We start from the raw sequence: 17,871 nt of genomic DNA on the forward strand, positions 1-17,871 counted from the left end.
GCGGATATCAAATAAACAACGTAAAATAGTCTTTTCAAATTTCATTGAAACGGGTCATTTAAAATCGATTTACCTTAAAGATGATAGATTACAGAATCTGGTGAACCAGGTGTAGCACAGGTACTGACCGTACCGGACGATGCTGTGTAACTTCTTTCTTTTTTATTTTGATTCTTTTCCCCGGCTGTGTAGTTGTTTATGTGAGGTGGCGCTGTGTGCACAACTTGCCGGTATATAGAAAAGAGCAGTCGCGTCGCGTTCGCCTTGTAAATAGGACGTTGGACCCCGTTTGCTGATCGCAGGTAGCCATGCATTTGTACAATTTGTTAGTTTTTTGGATAATTCGTCGGTGCGGACGGTTTGGCATACTAGAGTTGGTCTTTGTTCATTAATATCCACGTTTTCCTACAGCGTAAACGTATTTTTATAGATGCCGTTCGTTTTTGGCATGCTACCGGTTTAATTGTCACTTGACAGATTCACTTTTGATTTCAGCGTTTGTGGCCAATGTTCGCGAAAATGTTTGTTGAACGGAAATTCGCGTATGGTCCTTACACATCGAGTTGCACTGTGTGTGTGGAGTGGTGGTGACCAAACAGGTTAAAGCCAAGGAATGGTGATTTAAAATTTGAATCAGCTGATTACCAGATTTACCCAACTTTGATAGGTGAACTGTAAGGACTTGTTTCTATGGTTAAAAAGTAAATAAAGTAAAAGCTTGTATAACGATAACTACCAGTGGGAAATACGGTTCCAGTCATAACCCTAAACTTGTATATTTTAATTTTGGAATTGAGAATCTTGAGAGTCGTTAGCAGCTACATTCCAGTTGTTGTTGAACCAACTTTTAAAATATTTTTTAATGCAAATTTGGCGGTTCGCATCACGCACGTTTGTGGTTAATTTACATGTGATGTTTAGCGGCAGGGGATAAGTTAACTGTGCCGAAGATGTTCTATAAATTATTTTGTATCGTCATTAATTTTTATAATAATGGTGATGCAACGGGGGTGCAATGTTTGAACTTCCCGTAGCGTGGATTAATACATTGTTGTATATTTTTTAGTTTCACAAGAACATAAACAAGCGTGTACTGATCTAACTGTTTCTAGTTTCGCCTTCTGAAATTTGCATGTGGTTATAAATGAGCTCGCAAGCAGTCAGGCGACCAATAAAATGTTACTTTTTGATAGATTAACAAAAAACCAGTTCCAAGAGAAGCGTTCTGGCTACAATTAATGACAGGACGGTGCGGTGTGTTATGCTGTCTCTCATTCTGTACCAGTACTTACTTATCGGCGTAGGAAAAGTAATGTCCGTTGAAAGTATGCATAAAATTTAGAATGGTCACTTTTAGTAAATATATAAATAGAACTACTGTAGGTACTACTGTAGGTAATACACAAACCGATATAACCTTGAACTGAGAACACTATAAATTTATAAGATTCCATTACAAATTCTGAAATGGAACGAATTTGTAATGCCGGGATTGGTTTTTGGACCCAGTGTGTTATGAGAGTTTCATTTTGTCTTTGATGGACATCTAAATGTAACAAAAAACCGTAGACACTTGTTTTAATATTGACAATAAATTTTACATACAAATATATACAATAGTAGATGTGAGGTTTTTGTAAATTTCTCTGTGTTTGTGATGTATTTTAAACGTATCATTATTGAATTCAAAATAAAAATAATTAAAATACAGTTGAGAATTTTTTGAAGTAGCTGATAGAGTTTAAAAAATACCTGCACATAATCTCCTTGTATCTGTCAATCACGGTCTGATATCAAGTCTACTGTACAGAAAATATAAATGCTACGTGGGTATTTTAAATTTAGTTAGAATGAACACAAATTAGAAAAATAAAAGGCAGATTTATTATTTATAAAAGTGTTTGTCAAAGTGTATTCATCCATATTTTTGTTTGTGTTTTTATCAATGTCGATTGGCGATTTGATTTATTTCTTTTATTATCCGAGATTAGAAATGAAATTCTTTAAAATAAAGTTTCGAGTTGTTCATAATTTGCCTAACTGTTTAAGATTTTCTTAGAAACAGAACCAAGTCATCTAATATAGTTAAAAAACTGTTTTAATTTTCCAGGCACCTTCTTTTCCTATGCTTTTGGTGAATATCAAGTTCACTAAACTTGACATTCATCAAAATCATGTTCTAAATGATTCGTATTTTTAGACAATGCTTTATTTTATAATGAATAGGGTGTAACTAAAATTCTTAGTGGAATGGTAACAAATTAATATTTCCTATAAATATGTCAAAATTAGATGTTTTCAGAAAACAAATAGTCCAATTAAATAGGCCTTTAAAACGCAATTTTGGTCAACTTGCCTGAATTTTTCATATAAGTTAGTTTGAGGTATTTAATAACAATGACAGCAATTTATTTTTCAACCCCAGGTCAGGGGTGAAAAAAGATAAAATAAAGGGATTTTTCAAGATAACTCAAAAGGGATAAAAGATAGAAAAAAGGTTTCTTATAAAAGTTGTACATAAACATGGTCTATTGACTTTTCTTGTACTATTAAAATTAACAGAGTTAGGGAGATTAGAAGTTAAGGGATGATTTTAGAAATTTAAGAAATCATAACGAGCAGAAAAATGGATGAATTTAATTTTTTTTTCAGTCTACTCTAAAACATGTACCTAAACTTTGTTTTCAGAGAAATAGATACATTTTTTAATTTTTAATAAAAAAAGTTATAACAGTTTCAATTTTTTAATCGTTAATTTTTCTGATTTTAACACTAAAACAATTTTTTTCTATGCCATTCGATTGATTATTTAAAATAATGAAAAGTTGCTGTCGAAATTTTGTTTTACGACAACAAATCACGTTCGCTTTGTGACATTATTACCTACAACTTTTTATTAAAAATTAAAAAATATATCTACTTCTCTGAAAACATTACATTTTTTGGAGTAGATAGAAAAAAAAATTATAAAATTCATTCATTTTTCTGCTTGTTATGATTTTTTAAATTTCTGAAGTCATCCCTTAACTTCTAGTCCCCCTAACTCTGTTAATTTTGATAGTACAAGTAAAAGTCAATAGACCATTTTTATGTAGAATTTTATGCTCTACAACTTTTATAAGAAACTTTTTTCTAACTTTTACCCCTTTTGAGTTAACTTGAAAAACCCCTTTATTTTATTTTTTTCACCCCTACCCAGGGGTTGAAAAAAATTACTGTCGTTTATTGTTATTGTATACCTCAAAACATCAAAAATTCAGGCAAGTTGACCAAAATTGCGATTTAAAGGCCCATTTAGTTGGGCTAAAAGTTATATGATATCTTGAAAATCGGCCGAATAAAAAATTAAACGAATCAAAACATCGAGATGCGATTTTTGCCTTCTTATTTTTTTTTTTTTCGAAAAATTAACCCGTAACATAATAACTACTGTTGTCAGGAAATAGGTGAAATTTTCAAAAAGTGTCGAAATTGATGCATCCTGTATCTATTTATTGCCAAAACTCTCATTACATCAAGTTATTGTTTAAATAATGATAATAATATGCAGATATTCACATTATACTAGATTTGAATAAAACAACTCGTCTTTCAATTGCTTTTTTTTATAATTGAAATAAACAGCCGGTATCTAAAAAACGTATCATCAGTGGTGTATAATCTGTTTTAAGGTTTGGATAAACATTTTAATTGTATTTGAAAGCATTTTTAATTAATCTTACGTTGCTTTTATTTTCAGTTTAATTTGGGGATTAGGACCACTAGTACCTAACATTCTATTATATTTTACAGATTACGGGTTATTTAGCTGCATTTTTAATTGCAAATAATTTCGCCATGTGATGTTACCCTTTTCCACACACTATTCAGAATTTCTTGCGTGATTTTGCGTGACAAGACATGGTGATGTAAATGATAGAACGTGTCCTTTCTTACCTTTCTTCAAAACGTAATCTCGGTAAATCATGAAAGAGGATATGCCTTTAGTAAACAAAACTAAATTTCGAGTCATTGTATACGAAAACTACATACTTACATTTTTTGAGATCTTTACTTTGAACATATCGAAACATTTGGATTTATTTGTCACTAAATTCATTTTATACAGAGTACAACATTCCTTTTCACATGAGGATCATATGTAGTAAATACTGAACAGGAAATGAATCCTTTAGAAAATAGTAGTTTTTAAATTACTTAAAAACTCCGTACGAACCTATTTAGATATGCGTCTTGAATAAAGAATAATACCCTTACCTCATGTAAGTGAGGAGGAAACTGTTGTTATAATAGCGCAGTAGCTGTGGTATGTGCTGTAATTAAATTCTTGAAAATATAATATAACTATTCATACAATGGAATAAATTAGATTGATTTACATTCACATTCATTTGAAAATTGAATTTCAACGAGCACCGCGTTCGACTCTGTTGACTTTTATTCACCGACCGAATGCATCTCATTGGGAGTAGAAAATGAATAAATAATTTTGTATGTACTTTTTAAATATCAATTTTAATATAGGATCACGTTTTAATCGTATTCTTAATTAATATTCCAAATATTTTCCTAAGATAACGACTCGCAGTTCTCTGCGTTGTTTTGAATCTTTCTGTAATTTTACAGTATTCTTTTGTTCAATATTAGTGTCCTAATAACTCGTAACTAGGTGATAAAGAACTTAAATTAGGTGTGATTGTTACTTAATTTAAACTATTTCTTATGTCTCAAGAATTACAAGAGAATTGTGATAAAATAACTATATTAATGGGTGTTTTTATATTTTTACTTTAAGTTGAAAAACCAGTACGTCATAAAAAAACTGATTTTAATCAGAAAGGAAATGATTATAGTACAGAGAATATGAAAGGGAAAAAGTTACAGGTACCTAGGAGACACAAGAAACAAACGCGAATTGTGTACGACGTTTCAGATTTATTGCCGTTCATCAGCACAATGCAGCTTCTTTATAAGAGGATGGTTGAAAGAAGTAACAATGAATACAAACCAAAGAAGGGGTAACAATAGTACCTTTGGTCCAGGGTCGTTGACAATTGCTGTTGGACTTTCCTTCCGGAGTGGTTACTTGCATACAATTAAGAATATGCACAATCATTATATTCTTTATAATTTTCATCCTATTTTTCTAATTTTAATCATGTTTTTTCTGGAAAAGCTATTTAATAAGCAAAAAACGTTGTTCACATCTTGCGTTGCCTACTTCTGTCTTTCTTAAGTTTTATAATCGTAATTCTTTCCATTTTCGTCAGTGATTAGTTTGAAATATTTTCAGAAACTATAATTAATGTGACAGACTATTCTACAAAAATATACACACTAAATTTGGAAATTTATGAAAAAATTACCAAATATATCTTCACAAATTTACTAATATATCAGAAAGGGTTATTTTTATGAGATTATTTTTACCTAACTATAAATCTCACTGTAAAGCAAGCAGATTTTTTTAAATAATGGTGTTCAAAATCGAAATAATTGTATTTCTATCTTGCGAATGCACTAGATACATAACATGGAGTAAATTTGATAAAAAAATACGAATACACTGGGAAAACGAAATTTTATAGGCTTCGTAGTCTAAACGGTAAGGAGATAATAACTATTTTTTTTTTCAAAGCTGGTATTAATTTGGGCCTTTTGGACTCCAATAATAATATAAATATAGGATACTCTAGGTATAAAACAACAAAATATAAACTGACTTATTTATTTCAACACAAACGTTAATTATGTCGAAAATACAAGGTGTTTGGAAAAGTTGGTACAAAATTTACAACAAGGTGAAGGTACAAGGAGGTGAAAGTAGAGCCAAAAATAGTCAAAAAGTTGCTATAAACATTGGTTGTCCGGAGCACCGTTACTGAGATATGGCCCTCCAAAGGAATCTTATCATTGGATATTTTTTTAAATAACATAGTAGGCGTCTTTTATGGTGAAAATTTCGCTTTAATGATACTAATGATTGTCACTTTCGAGTGCTATCGTTTAAATTCTTACGTTTCTTTATCTTCTTAGTTGTGATCTTTGTGCTTGACTTTGCATTTCACTCGATTTTTTTACAACCATGAACCATCATGAGCAGACGCTCTTCTTACACTCGCAGTAGGATTACGTTAAAAAAATCCTAAAATCACTTCGTCTAAATCATGCCTACGCCTCCCTGGATGTCCAAATTCACGATATCTTGGAGCTAGTGCTCCTGATTCCATCATTCTTGCATGAATTTTTCCAAACAATTTTGCGGAAGGTTGCCTTCTATCAGAGAAACGTTGCCGATACTCTTTTTGAGCCGCCAGACTATTTCCATTACAGAAACCATAAATAAAATATATATGCATATATACGGTACGGCATATTCACGGTTAGTAAAAGCATGATGGTTTATGGTTGTAAAAAAATCGAATGAAGTGCAAAGTCAAGCACAAAGATCACAACTAAGAAACGTAAGAATTTAAACGATAGACGCGAAAGTGACAGTCATTAGTGTCATTACAACGAAACTGTCACCATGAAAGGTGCCTACTATGTGAAAATGTTAAAAAAAAGTTATTGTTCTGAGCCATACATTATTTAAAAAATAATTATTTCTGACTGATCTACGCAGAATTCGAAAAAAAAGTAGCGATATTTTTTCTTCAAAAAAGTCTAATTCATTAAAAAATAATGTTATTTGCTTCATTTGCTACTTGTGATAGTTAAAGACCCTTATGGTATGATTATTACCTACAATTTCCATTCAATTATTTTAATCAGAAAGAAAGTTATTGTAAAAAATATCCAAATGATCAGACTCCTTTGGAGGGTCATATCTCAGTAACGGTGCTCCGGAGGACCAATATTTATAGGAACTTTTTTACTACTTTTGTCTCTACTTTCATTTCCCTAAATTTTGTACAAACTTTTCCAAACACCCTATACATTGATTTTCGAAACGTAAACTGACTCAAAAGTGCAGTGACATACTGTCACATTTGTTATTTCATTAATTTTTTCACTGTTGAATTTTTAATTAATCAAATAATGTCATAACAATAACCCTTTTGTCACAAGTGCTGGTCTTGTTAATTTTTAAAACTTTTCCTCTTTTACCACATAACATTCTCTATTTACTGAAAATGGATGTAGATTGGCAACATTCATAACACGAAATAAGTGAGGTTGCACACTGGAAGAAATTTATAAATTTCTTCAACGCATAACAGGAATATCGCATCAGAAATGAGATTAGTTGAAACACAATTTGTTGGTTTGAGAGCCCCCGCAAAAATTTTATGAGCTCCACCCTTTCAGTTACGCTACCGATAAGTACGCGCCTTGACCTGTTTTGATGATTGATTTTAGGAGTTGTTGTTAGGAGCTACCTTTCTTTTTACACAATAACAGTGGCCGGCATGCAATAAAGCGCTAGTTTTGCGGTCGATAATTTTTTTTATTTCTACATTGACAGTCGGTTTGGATTATTAAAATTTTAAGCGCAGTTCTGCTAGCAACGGAAACTACAGTCAATATTAAGTAAAAAATTGAACCAGTGGGTTATACGAGTTTTTGATATTTATCAAGAAAAAAAACGTGTGGTCATTTTGATCAGTAATATCTAAAAGTTAAATAATACTTAAATATGAACAGATTTGTTACTCAATTCCTAGTTAATTTTTCTGGATAAAATTGCATTGAAAACATTTATTAATACCGACCAGAGGACTTAATCCCAAGGCCTACTAAACGGCTTGCCTTAGTTATCTTGCCAATTATTTTAAAAAAAGCTACGAACTTTGATTCTATGATTGTTGAGTTTAAGTTAGAGGTAATGTGAATGGACAAACCTCGGAACAAACGAACAAACCGACGAACAATTTACTTAAAGATAAATATTACCATTGCACCAAGTGATCCCTTGGTGATTTTAAATCTCGTACATGCCGTAATGAGGAACTGTTCAATTGGTTTATCTATGTAATAAAACAGAATTTTAATGAGCAACGGTTCTATTTAGGTAATTATACTGTAATTGGACTTACTTTACATTCTGTTCATTTATAAACGTGCCTACCTGCTAAATGAATAGATTGACAACGACGTGGGAATAAATTTACTTGTGTGCATCTAAGAATGAAATCGTTGTACAATAAAAGTTGCTACCTAGATTACATTAGTTTCTGAATTTCCAGTTTTTAGTTACACATGTTTAAATGAGTTCATAATGGACTCATAATTTGATTTTTTCTATGGCTATTAATCATGTGTATAGGCAAACATCATTATTTTAGAAGTCAATGTCAATAATATAATATTAAATAGTGACACATCGGTTAACAAAATATCCGTTATATTTACTTAAACAAAGTCCATGGTCCATATATTTATTATCTACTAGCTCATTGCAAGCATTTATTGGCATATTGGGCAAATAATTAATTTAAGCACTCACAGTTTTTTTTTAGTACCTAATTACTGAATTGTAATTATACGTAGTTTATTTTTGCATACTATGAGTGTTTCAACAGTACGACAAGTTCAATAACTCTGTTATTGTATTGTTTGCTTTGTTTATTTGGGTATTTCACACGTGAGGAAAAATTAAGAAATTAAATTAAATAATATTAATTTTCAGGTATATTATTATTATTTTTATTTATGGGCGTTTCTTATTTGTCTGTTTTTTCAATATTTTTCATTAAAATTGCCCTCTACAAATTATTTTGGCATAATGTTTTATTTAATTTTTATTATTTTTTTTTCACAGGTGGTCGAATTAATAAACAAAGAAAAAAATAAAACTATGCAATACAAATAAATACATTCAGAAAATATTTGCTATTCGATTCAGTTTTCAAAATAATGTCTAAAAGTCTCTCTTTTAGACATTATTTATTTTTAAAAACTTTAGTTTTTGGCCTCGTTGACCTGATAAAATATATATTCATATCTGTCCTCTGTATACCTATTACCTAGATGTTTTATCATGTTACATAATAATATTTATTTGTTCGCATGACTTTACTTTTGAACATATCAGTCTCAGTTGTGATAATTTATATTCCTTGGCTCAGCATATTTAAATAATTTTATTTAATTTAAAAACAAAGGAAATTTTCTTATTACATTATTATACTGTTATTTTTTTAATATTAAATTAACATTTCGGTTAAAAAGATTTAATTAAAAAAAATTTAACTAAAATTTGTTGGTCGAAAGACACTTCTAAAACTTAAATGTTAAGCAGCGAATCATTATGTTTGGAAAAGATATTCAAAGTTCTTAAAGTTCAGAAACTACAAACGTCTGACGTTTCCTTTTATCTAGTATTGCCGTCAGCGATGTATCAATTTTATTTTCTAAAAGACGAAAAAATCGTTGAAATGTAGATAGATAACTGTGAAAATAAATGTAATTCCACTCAGAATGGTAACTTTATTCTAATTCAAATCATTCTTGTTATATTGGTTCCCTAAGGCTAGTTTGTATATTAGTATCAGTTGTGTATATAGATCATTTAACTCCTGGGTGAATCTGAGCATACTGTTAAGAAAACAGATCGACATCAGATATTGTTTAGTTCTGTTAGGACTATTTTTTAGTATATTATTAGCTTTATTTTAATTCAGTTAATTAACTAATTCAAATAAATGCGGTTTTTTTCTGAAAATCTTATCAAATAAAGTCAACTAATGTTCTTCGTAAGCTATCTGGATTGTTTGTATCAAAGAATATTGTTTGACTTTAATTGAGAATTTTTTGAAAAATTCCGGTCAATAATTCTCTCTAAAAGCATTTTTTTTTCTGAAAATCTTATCAAATAAAGTCAACCAATGTTCTTCGTTATCTATCTGGTTTTTTAATATCAAAGAATATTGATTGACCTTAATTGAGGATTTTTGAAAAATTCCTGTGAATAATTCTGTCTCTAAAACATGATTTGTTTTAAATATGGTCCAAATTTGGGATTTTTACCGATTTTCCATAGGTATTCAGTGGCAAAATTCTAACAACTTGAACAACTTATTGAATCAAATATTGATATTTGCAAAACCTGTTTTCTTCGTTTACACTTACATTTTGCTCGTTTTGCAGGCGTAGGTTTGTTTTCAAATTTTGGTTATTATTAAAGGATGATCTAATACCGCAAACGTAGATGCATTAAAATTCTGTCCGCCATCTCATAAAATTATCAACTGTAGCCATGGGATGATGTTACAGAGTCAATTACACCGACTATAAAGTTGAATGTAATTGTTAAAAAAATATAAACGTTATTTCGACCATTCGATTATTCAATGCCATCACAAACGTAGTTTTAGTTGTGAGATGACTTAATGTAGTATATAAATAAATGACAGAAACGCCTTTGGCGATTGTTAAGTTAATTTATACAAAAAACCATGAGTAACAAGTCCACCTCACAGAACAGCAGTTGGTAGTATAATAAACAATTGGCGGATATTTTCGATGTGGGCGTTTATTTCTTTGTTCTGGCTACAGAGCTTTTGGATAACCGAATTTTATTGTCCATTATAATGTTATGTATAGCAAACATAGCGACGACGCAAATGATGAAGTGTTTAGGAGTTCGTGTCGGGACATCGTTTTGGAATATACTGGAAACCGTTACCTCAGTCGCGGCCAGGTAACATAAAACTATGAAATAACGCTTATTTTGAATTATCCAACCGTATTATTGTAGATGAAATTTAAAGTCAAGACGGAAAGGTGCGTGACTCATTTGGTTGTATTAAAATTCTTGATCTTTTTGTACCTTTAATTTGTGATGTTTTGTGTAATGAAACTGTAATTAAATATACTAGTCACAAAAATTAAGGGATTTTAAAAAAATCTAAAATTTTTGGGTGATTTTCAAACAGCTGTAACTTGGAGGAAAACGGTCGTAGAGAGAATTAAAAAAACTAAGGATATTAACTGTAACTTTTCAACCTTAAAGTGTCCTAAAGAAACGCTGATAGTTTCAAAGCGTTGCAATTTTTTTTCCTAGTGCCCTGCATGTTTAAATTTATTGTTTTTGCTGAACATTAATGTAACAAACAGTTTTTCACTTATTATTAATTTTTTTGTTGAAGATGCAACCATTAATTAGGTATATTGTAAAAAAATTAAAACTTTTTTTTTCAAAAATTGTTTGTCATATCCGCAATGCTTCACAATAGCCCAAAAAAAATTAATTTTGGTTATTTGTTTTTTAAGTTTAAATCGTTTACATAAGTTTTCTTGAAATAAACAGTTTTTTTTTAAACTAACCCAAAAACTTCTTTCTGGAAACTCGAATTTTTTTCGTTATTAGAAACATTTTTTCTCGCGTCGTAGGTACTCTCCTTCAAGAGGGTTATAATCAAGTTCAAGTTGCAGCTACTATGGGAGTGAGGCAATCGGTTATTAAAAAAATGTTCTAATATCGAAAAAAATTCGTCAAAAAAGTATATAAATTTTTCGTATGAATGTACAGCTGCAGTCGTAGATTTGCTTACACAAAATCCATGCTGGTTGTCAGTAATAATATTAGTTGCTCGAGAAAGCAATATTAAATATCTTGGAAAATCTGTGAGACACTGATCCAAGTTTATAGTTTTCCAACATCTCATGTAGGTATGTGTCTGGAACGTATTTACCACTGGTACGAATTTATACGCTATCTGATTTATGTTTTTTCGCAATTTTTCAAACGATCCGTAATAAAACCTTCAGCAGTTAAAGCACAATGTTATAAAACAGTGTCAATAAAATGCGCAATTACCATACAATTTCAATAGAATCATGAAAGCAAAAGTTATTTTAAATCATCACTGATTGGCAGTCATTTAGAATTATACGGCGAATGCAGAAACCACCAGTATGCCATACCGTGTGTGCCCAGTAGTTGAAGAAAGAATAGTTCTTCTGCGTATCTCTATGAAGAAATATGACATCTCTCCAGTAAATCAAAACTATTAATAAAGCATTTTGCTATACAGCACAAATGTTTGGTTTTGTTGTCAAAGTAATTAAAATTATCTAGTCTCAGTGTTACAATCCATCTTAAAAAAGAAGGCATCGGTTTTAAATATTGTGATATAGTGTATCTCCAAAATGGTGGTTCCATTGAGCTAAAACGTAAAAATATTACAGCAGATTTTTGCAAAAACATTTCTTGTTTACTTAAAGCATCTTGAAAACGGAAAGAATTAAATTAGTAATAGAATAGTCTCAAAACTTCTCCATTTAACCGTATACTATATTTCAATACAGGTGTTTCAAAAGTCAATGTCATATCGGTAAGGGGGTGATGGGTGGGCTTACCCATGACTGATCAGAATCACTAAATTCGACCTTAGTAAACGTATTTTTTTTTAAATATAATAGTCCAGTCATATTTGTAGTGAATTTTATGCTGTACAACTTTTCTAATAACTCCAAATGTAATTTAGGGGAAGAAAACAAGATATTTACAAAAAACGGGCTTTGTGACCTTTGACCTTGAATATCTTGACTCGCTTACATGAGATCCTATGAGACATTTGAGCCAACTTATAAAATGTAAAAATAAAGATTTATACAATTTTATAGCTTATTATCTTTCATTCCGAGGTTTACTCTTCACCTCATATGACTGTAAAGCATTTTGTACTGTTTTTTTTTTTTGTTAAATATTGGCTACAGAAGAATCTTGCTATCAAAACCGACAAAAGAGTTTCCTTTAGGTACTACACGACTTTCTCACAATTTTTTCCACGATTTTATGGTTTCTTAAATGACCTCATATCATCCTATTTTCACGGTTAATTGATTTGTTGAATTTATTATCCCTAAATTGTTCAAAATACTGTAAATAGAAGTAAAAGAAGAATAAACTGCAATTACAAATAATAATAATAATAATAATAACTGTGCACAACATTTTCATTGAAATTTAATATCAGAATAAAGTCAAAATGAGCATCTTTGGTAGAAAAAGGTTGCGTATTTTTTAATACAGAGCCAGTTTGATATAGAACATTTCTTGACATCGACAATCGTGAAAGTACAGAAAATTATCATTATATAGTCTTTCCGATCTCAATTGAAGAACCAAGAGGCTAGCAGTATGTATGGCATGTATGGCATTGAAAAACGTGTTCCCAAATTTATTAGTCATATCCATATACATGTCTGGTCGAACTAAACATGGAGGTGGTAGAAATGTATACGCCCAGTTGAAGAATGCGCGCGCGGGGTAAACGGCGTATAACACAGCTGCACTGGGCGACTGGGCAATAAATCTCAGTTGTTGATAAGTGGTTGATAAATTGCCTACGAGATAGGCACCTTCTATTAATCATTCATATTAAAATTGCAAAAGGGAGAAATAAGAGGGATATTTTGTTTACTAATATTATTACAACATGGCATTTTGGAGACCTTTTGAAACGAAACAAAACTAAATTTACCATCAATATAATAAAATTGTTTAAGGACCAAATGAACATACATTAGAAATTTTCTACATATTATATACAAATTATTATAATTTTTTATCTTTAGCAGAAAACTTTTTTAGGGGCGCCTAAGAAACTTATTATTACTAGGCGTTTTTATACATGTCAACTGACTTCGAAAAAACTATAGCAATATTTCTTTGCAATATTTAGCTAAAAACGGAGTCACAAAATATTTAATTTTGTAGCTGTGGCATTCGAAATATTTACTTTGTGTAGTGATTTTCATGAATTTAAAAAGTGCCTATATGTCGAAAACTGAGAGAAAAATGTGGTTGAATTTAGTTATTCTGGCTAGTCATGGGACAGCATTGAGTTTTGGGACACCCTGTACCTATCACGAAATTGGCTCTGTCAATATATCCTCCTATAAAAGTCTTCCTTGATTAAAAAAATAACGGATGGGTAGATTTTCCTGAGTTTTGATCTACCGAAATCCCGATATTTTATCTTTTAACAGATACATCCGACTTAAATAATTATTAAGCCTGGTCCAGATCTACATACGAAAACATGTATAGAAGTCATTGTGTAAAAACGTATATGTAAATGCGTCTGTTCATTTTCCTACTACAACCAGTGTGGATATGTTTGTTCACAAACATGAGTAAATTCAAAGTATTGCAATTCTAAAGTTTGTATTTTGTATGGGCCGATCTTTTCAATTAAAGTTTCGAAATCATTGAGCGTTATTTAAAAAAAAAAAATGGAATTCTGCCTCGTTATTTGTTTTCAACTCTCTTAACATTTATTATGTTGTATCTCGGTACGAAAAAGTCATTCTACAATGTCTCCTTCTTTAATCCTGAAATACGTAGTTTCCTACAGCTGCTTCACAATGAATAATAATTTCCGATATAGACAGACTGCAATTAAACTTTTGTTCAGGTGCAAGCAAAAACATGTCATTAACTTTTGGTCTTGTTCATGGGCATAGTCCAATTAAATGGGTCTTTAAATCACAATTTTGGTCAACTTGCCTGAATTTTTTATGTAACTTTGAGGTATATAATAACAATACGGGATAGTAATTATTTTTCAACCCCTGGCCAGGGGTGAAAAAAGATAAAATAAAGGGATTTTTCAAGATAACTCAAAAGGGGTAATAGCTAGAGAAATTTTAATTTTTTAATCGTTAATTTTTATGATTTAACACTAAAACAATTTATTTTTATGCCATTCGATTGATTATTTAAAATAATGAAAAGTTGCTTTAGAAATGTTGATTTACGAAGGTAGAAAATCACGTTCGCTTTGTGAAATTGTTATAACTTTTTTATTAAAAATTAATAAATGTACCTATCTATTTATCTGAAAAGCTAGTTTACATTTTTTAGAGTAGACTGAAAAAAATATATAAAATTAATTCATTTTTCTGCTTGTTATGATTTCTTAAATTTCTGAATTCTTACCTTAACTTCTAGTCTCCCTAACTCTGTTAATTTTAATAGTACAAGAAAAAGTCAATAGGTTATTTTTATGTAGAATTTGATGCTGTACAACTTTTATAAGAAACTTTTTTTTCTAGCTCTTACCCCTTTTGAGTTTGAAAAAACCCTTTATTATATCTTTTCTGACCGGAGGCTGAAAAAAAAATTACAGTCACTTATTGTTATTATATACCTCAAACTAACTAATGTCAATAATTGCGATTTAAAGGCTCATTTAATTGAACATGTGCACAATGTCCGTAGATCTGGACAGGGCCTTAGACGACGAGACCTGCCACGTTTCTTCATAGAATCCCCCAAGGAAGTTCAACGCGCCCGCACCCTGCGCTTAAACTAATAAGAAATCCTTTGCAATTAGGTGTCCTTCATTCAACATGTGACAAGCGTCAATTATCGGCCGTCGTGAACCATTGGAACTGACTCTGTGTGATCTGTGGGGTGAAGTAGTAATAATATTTATGTATTGTTCTGTGAGGTGTGTGTATGCACGATGTCGCTGACATGCCGGGTTCAGTATCTGAACGACATCGATCCGTTCTCTTACACTACCAACTTCCCGGATCCGGCGAGGCCTCCGCTGCACACTTTCAGCGTCACGCTGCCGCTCATCAACCAGCTGGCTGCCATACACCGGTTGCTCAAGTCTCCGCACAGGGTGAGTAAAGTTATCGTTCTTTTTATTTCTGTCTATTTACCGGAGGTCGTGCCTAATAGGTGCGCACCAACGGCGTTACTGTAAAGAAATAGGCGTAGCCAAGTTCCAATTTAGAGATGTTCAACGCGTTTCCGTGTACGACAAAGCTATCTATTAGGAAGTAAATATCCAAAAAGAGAAGAAGAAAGTTCAACTGTTAGCTTCAAAACTGAACTATAAGAACTTTTAAGAAAACTTGGGGATAACTACTCTCAAGTCTTTCAATTTGATGTAAAAAATTTGAGTTGCAACACTTGCAACAACTAGTATTCATATACAAGTTCAGTAGGTACATCATGAAGCTTGAAGTACCGCAGGGCTCCTACTCGGTCCTACTCTTATTCGTAATTCTTATTAATGATGTTGCACTTAACCTAAATGCGCACTGTTTATTACCCACAGATATGAAACTTATTGGTAAATAGAAGTAATAGTTCTAGTATCGTCTGCGTCGAAAAATCTAGTATTTGTCATACCAAATTAGCGAGGTCATATACAGGGTGTATCACGAAGAGGGCTCAGTAGGATTTTCTCAAAAAGTAGACAGAATTGAATGTGAAAATTTGTATACAGGGGTTTTTCAAAAAGATCTATTCAATGAAAATAGTGTCAGCTTTCTCGCACTTCCGGTTATACCGGAAGTCATCATCAACTCTGTTATTTCAAATGGAACACTCTGTACATTTTTGCATTATTTAATTCTACGGTAAAATCTAGACTAATTTCATATAAGGTACTATGAGCCAAAATGTGACAGTTCAAGTCATTATCAATTTTCGAAAAAAATTGAGGGATGCAAGTCATTTTTGAAAACGGAATAACTCCGACATTTAGCTTTACTTATTAATGAAATTTGGCATGGATAATTTAAAAGCAATGGAATTTAACCAGTTTATGTCAAATTTGCAAAAATTCAGATAGAGTGTTTAAGAACGTGAGAAATTCTTTCAATTATTTCCTTCCACATCTCAAGGGTTGTAGTTACTATAAGAAGCATTTTCATGTGTATGCGTTTTTAGTATTTTTGAACGTACAATTTTTTGGTGAGGCTTGAAAAGCTTCAGCAGAACCATAAAACAACCTGTAGATAAATATAGGACATAACAAATGTCGCCCCCTTCTTAGAACATAAGGTCTATATTTATAAATTGTTTTTAAATATATGTATACAATCTAAAAGAACATTTTAACGGTACAACATGTTAATACAGTGGTACTGGTGGAGATGGAGGTAAAAAAGAAAACTGCGTTATTTATCACAAACTGTTGAATTTTGCAAATTGCACTTGCAATTTAGTGGTGACAAAAATCTGTTGCTAGAAATAATGATGAGCATTTATACGGTTTCTTACTTTTTGAATAAGGAATTATTTAAATTTAAATGTTAATTGAAACAGTTTTCTCTCATGAACATAGCCGTAAATTATGGTACTATTACTCTCCAATAAAATGTTTATAATGATGTTCTTTTCCATGTGTGATTTCCAAATTTGAAAAAACTAATATTCTTTGTGGCTCCATTTCAGAAATTTCCTGAGAATCTAAGAACAAATCTAGTTGTTTAGATGGATTTTAAATAAAAAGTGTTTATGCGAAATGTTTAACTGTTATAGACAACCCAAGTGATTATTATTGGGTTATATTGATATAAAGAATATTTCAGAAAACCACAGATCAAATGAGGTATACTGCTACAACTTCTCTCGCATTTATTGGCAGTAGGGATTAATATTCCTATAGATAAATGAAAGAAAGTTATTAATATTGATGACATGGAAATATTTTTGTTGTTTCTGTATTAACATTGATGATAATCTTTAGTGTAAGCTTATTGTTTTATCAGTAAAATTATCTATAAGGTAACGTAAAATATCATTTTCCCAAAATAAATCTTTACGGAAATACTACTTTTTAATTCTCGTACTATACATATAGTAAATATTCTTTTTATCTAAATTGCCATCGCAAACTAGGCAAATTTGGTTCAACAGATGATATTTTATTCAAAACTCTTCCGATTTTAGATTTTAGATTTTTAATGGTAGGCACAGATGTAGTAGAAATGATTTTAGCAATGTCGTTACAGATGTTGAAAATTCCAATTTCTCTAAGTGTTATAAATTTTGCAGGTAATACAAACATCGAACAAACGATGAAACCCAGCTTAACACACGGTTACATAGTTAGAGAATAGATTCGAATATAGTTCAAGGCCTTTGTTGTATTACATAATAGGTACCTGCCT

General features: G+C 31.0%; 1 protein-coding gene across 3 annotated transcripts in view; it reads left to right on the forward strand.

Annotated features, from left to right (window-relative positions):
• Nucleotides 1-237: 237 nt before the first annotated feature.
• LOC108907322 (FH1/FH2 domain-containing protein 3) overlaps nucleotides 238-17,871 on the forward strand; it is a 146,907-nt gene continuing 129,273 nt past the window's right edge. For all 3 annotated transcript variants that reach the window (XM_018710949.1, XM_018710951.2, XM_018710950.1), the window contains exons 1-2: nucleotides 238-302; nucleotides 15,291-15,587. In XM_018710949.1, the coding sequence (XP_018566465.1) occupies nucleotides 15,423-15,587 (165 nt within the window). In that variant the 5' untranslated portion in view covers nucleotides 238-302; nucleotides 15,291-15,422. The remainder of the gene's footprint in view (nucleotides 303-15,290; nucleotides 15,588-17,871) is intronic.

This window comes from Anoplophora glabripennis, unplaced genomic scaffold (assembly GCF_000390285.2).
Source record: "Anoplophora glabripennis isolate ALB-LARVAE unplaced genomic scaffold, Agla_2.0 scaffold97, whole genome shotgun sequence".
NCBI classification, from domain to species: Eukaryota; Metazoa; Arthropoda; class Insecta; order Coleoptera; family Cerambycidae; genus Anoplophora; species Anoplophora glabripennis.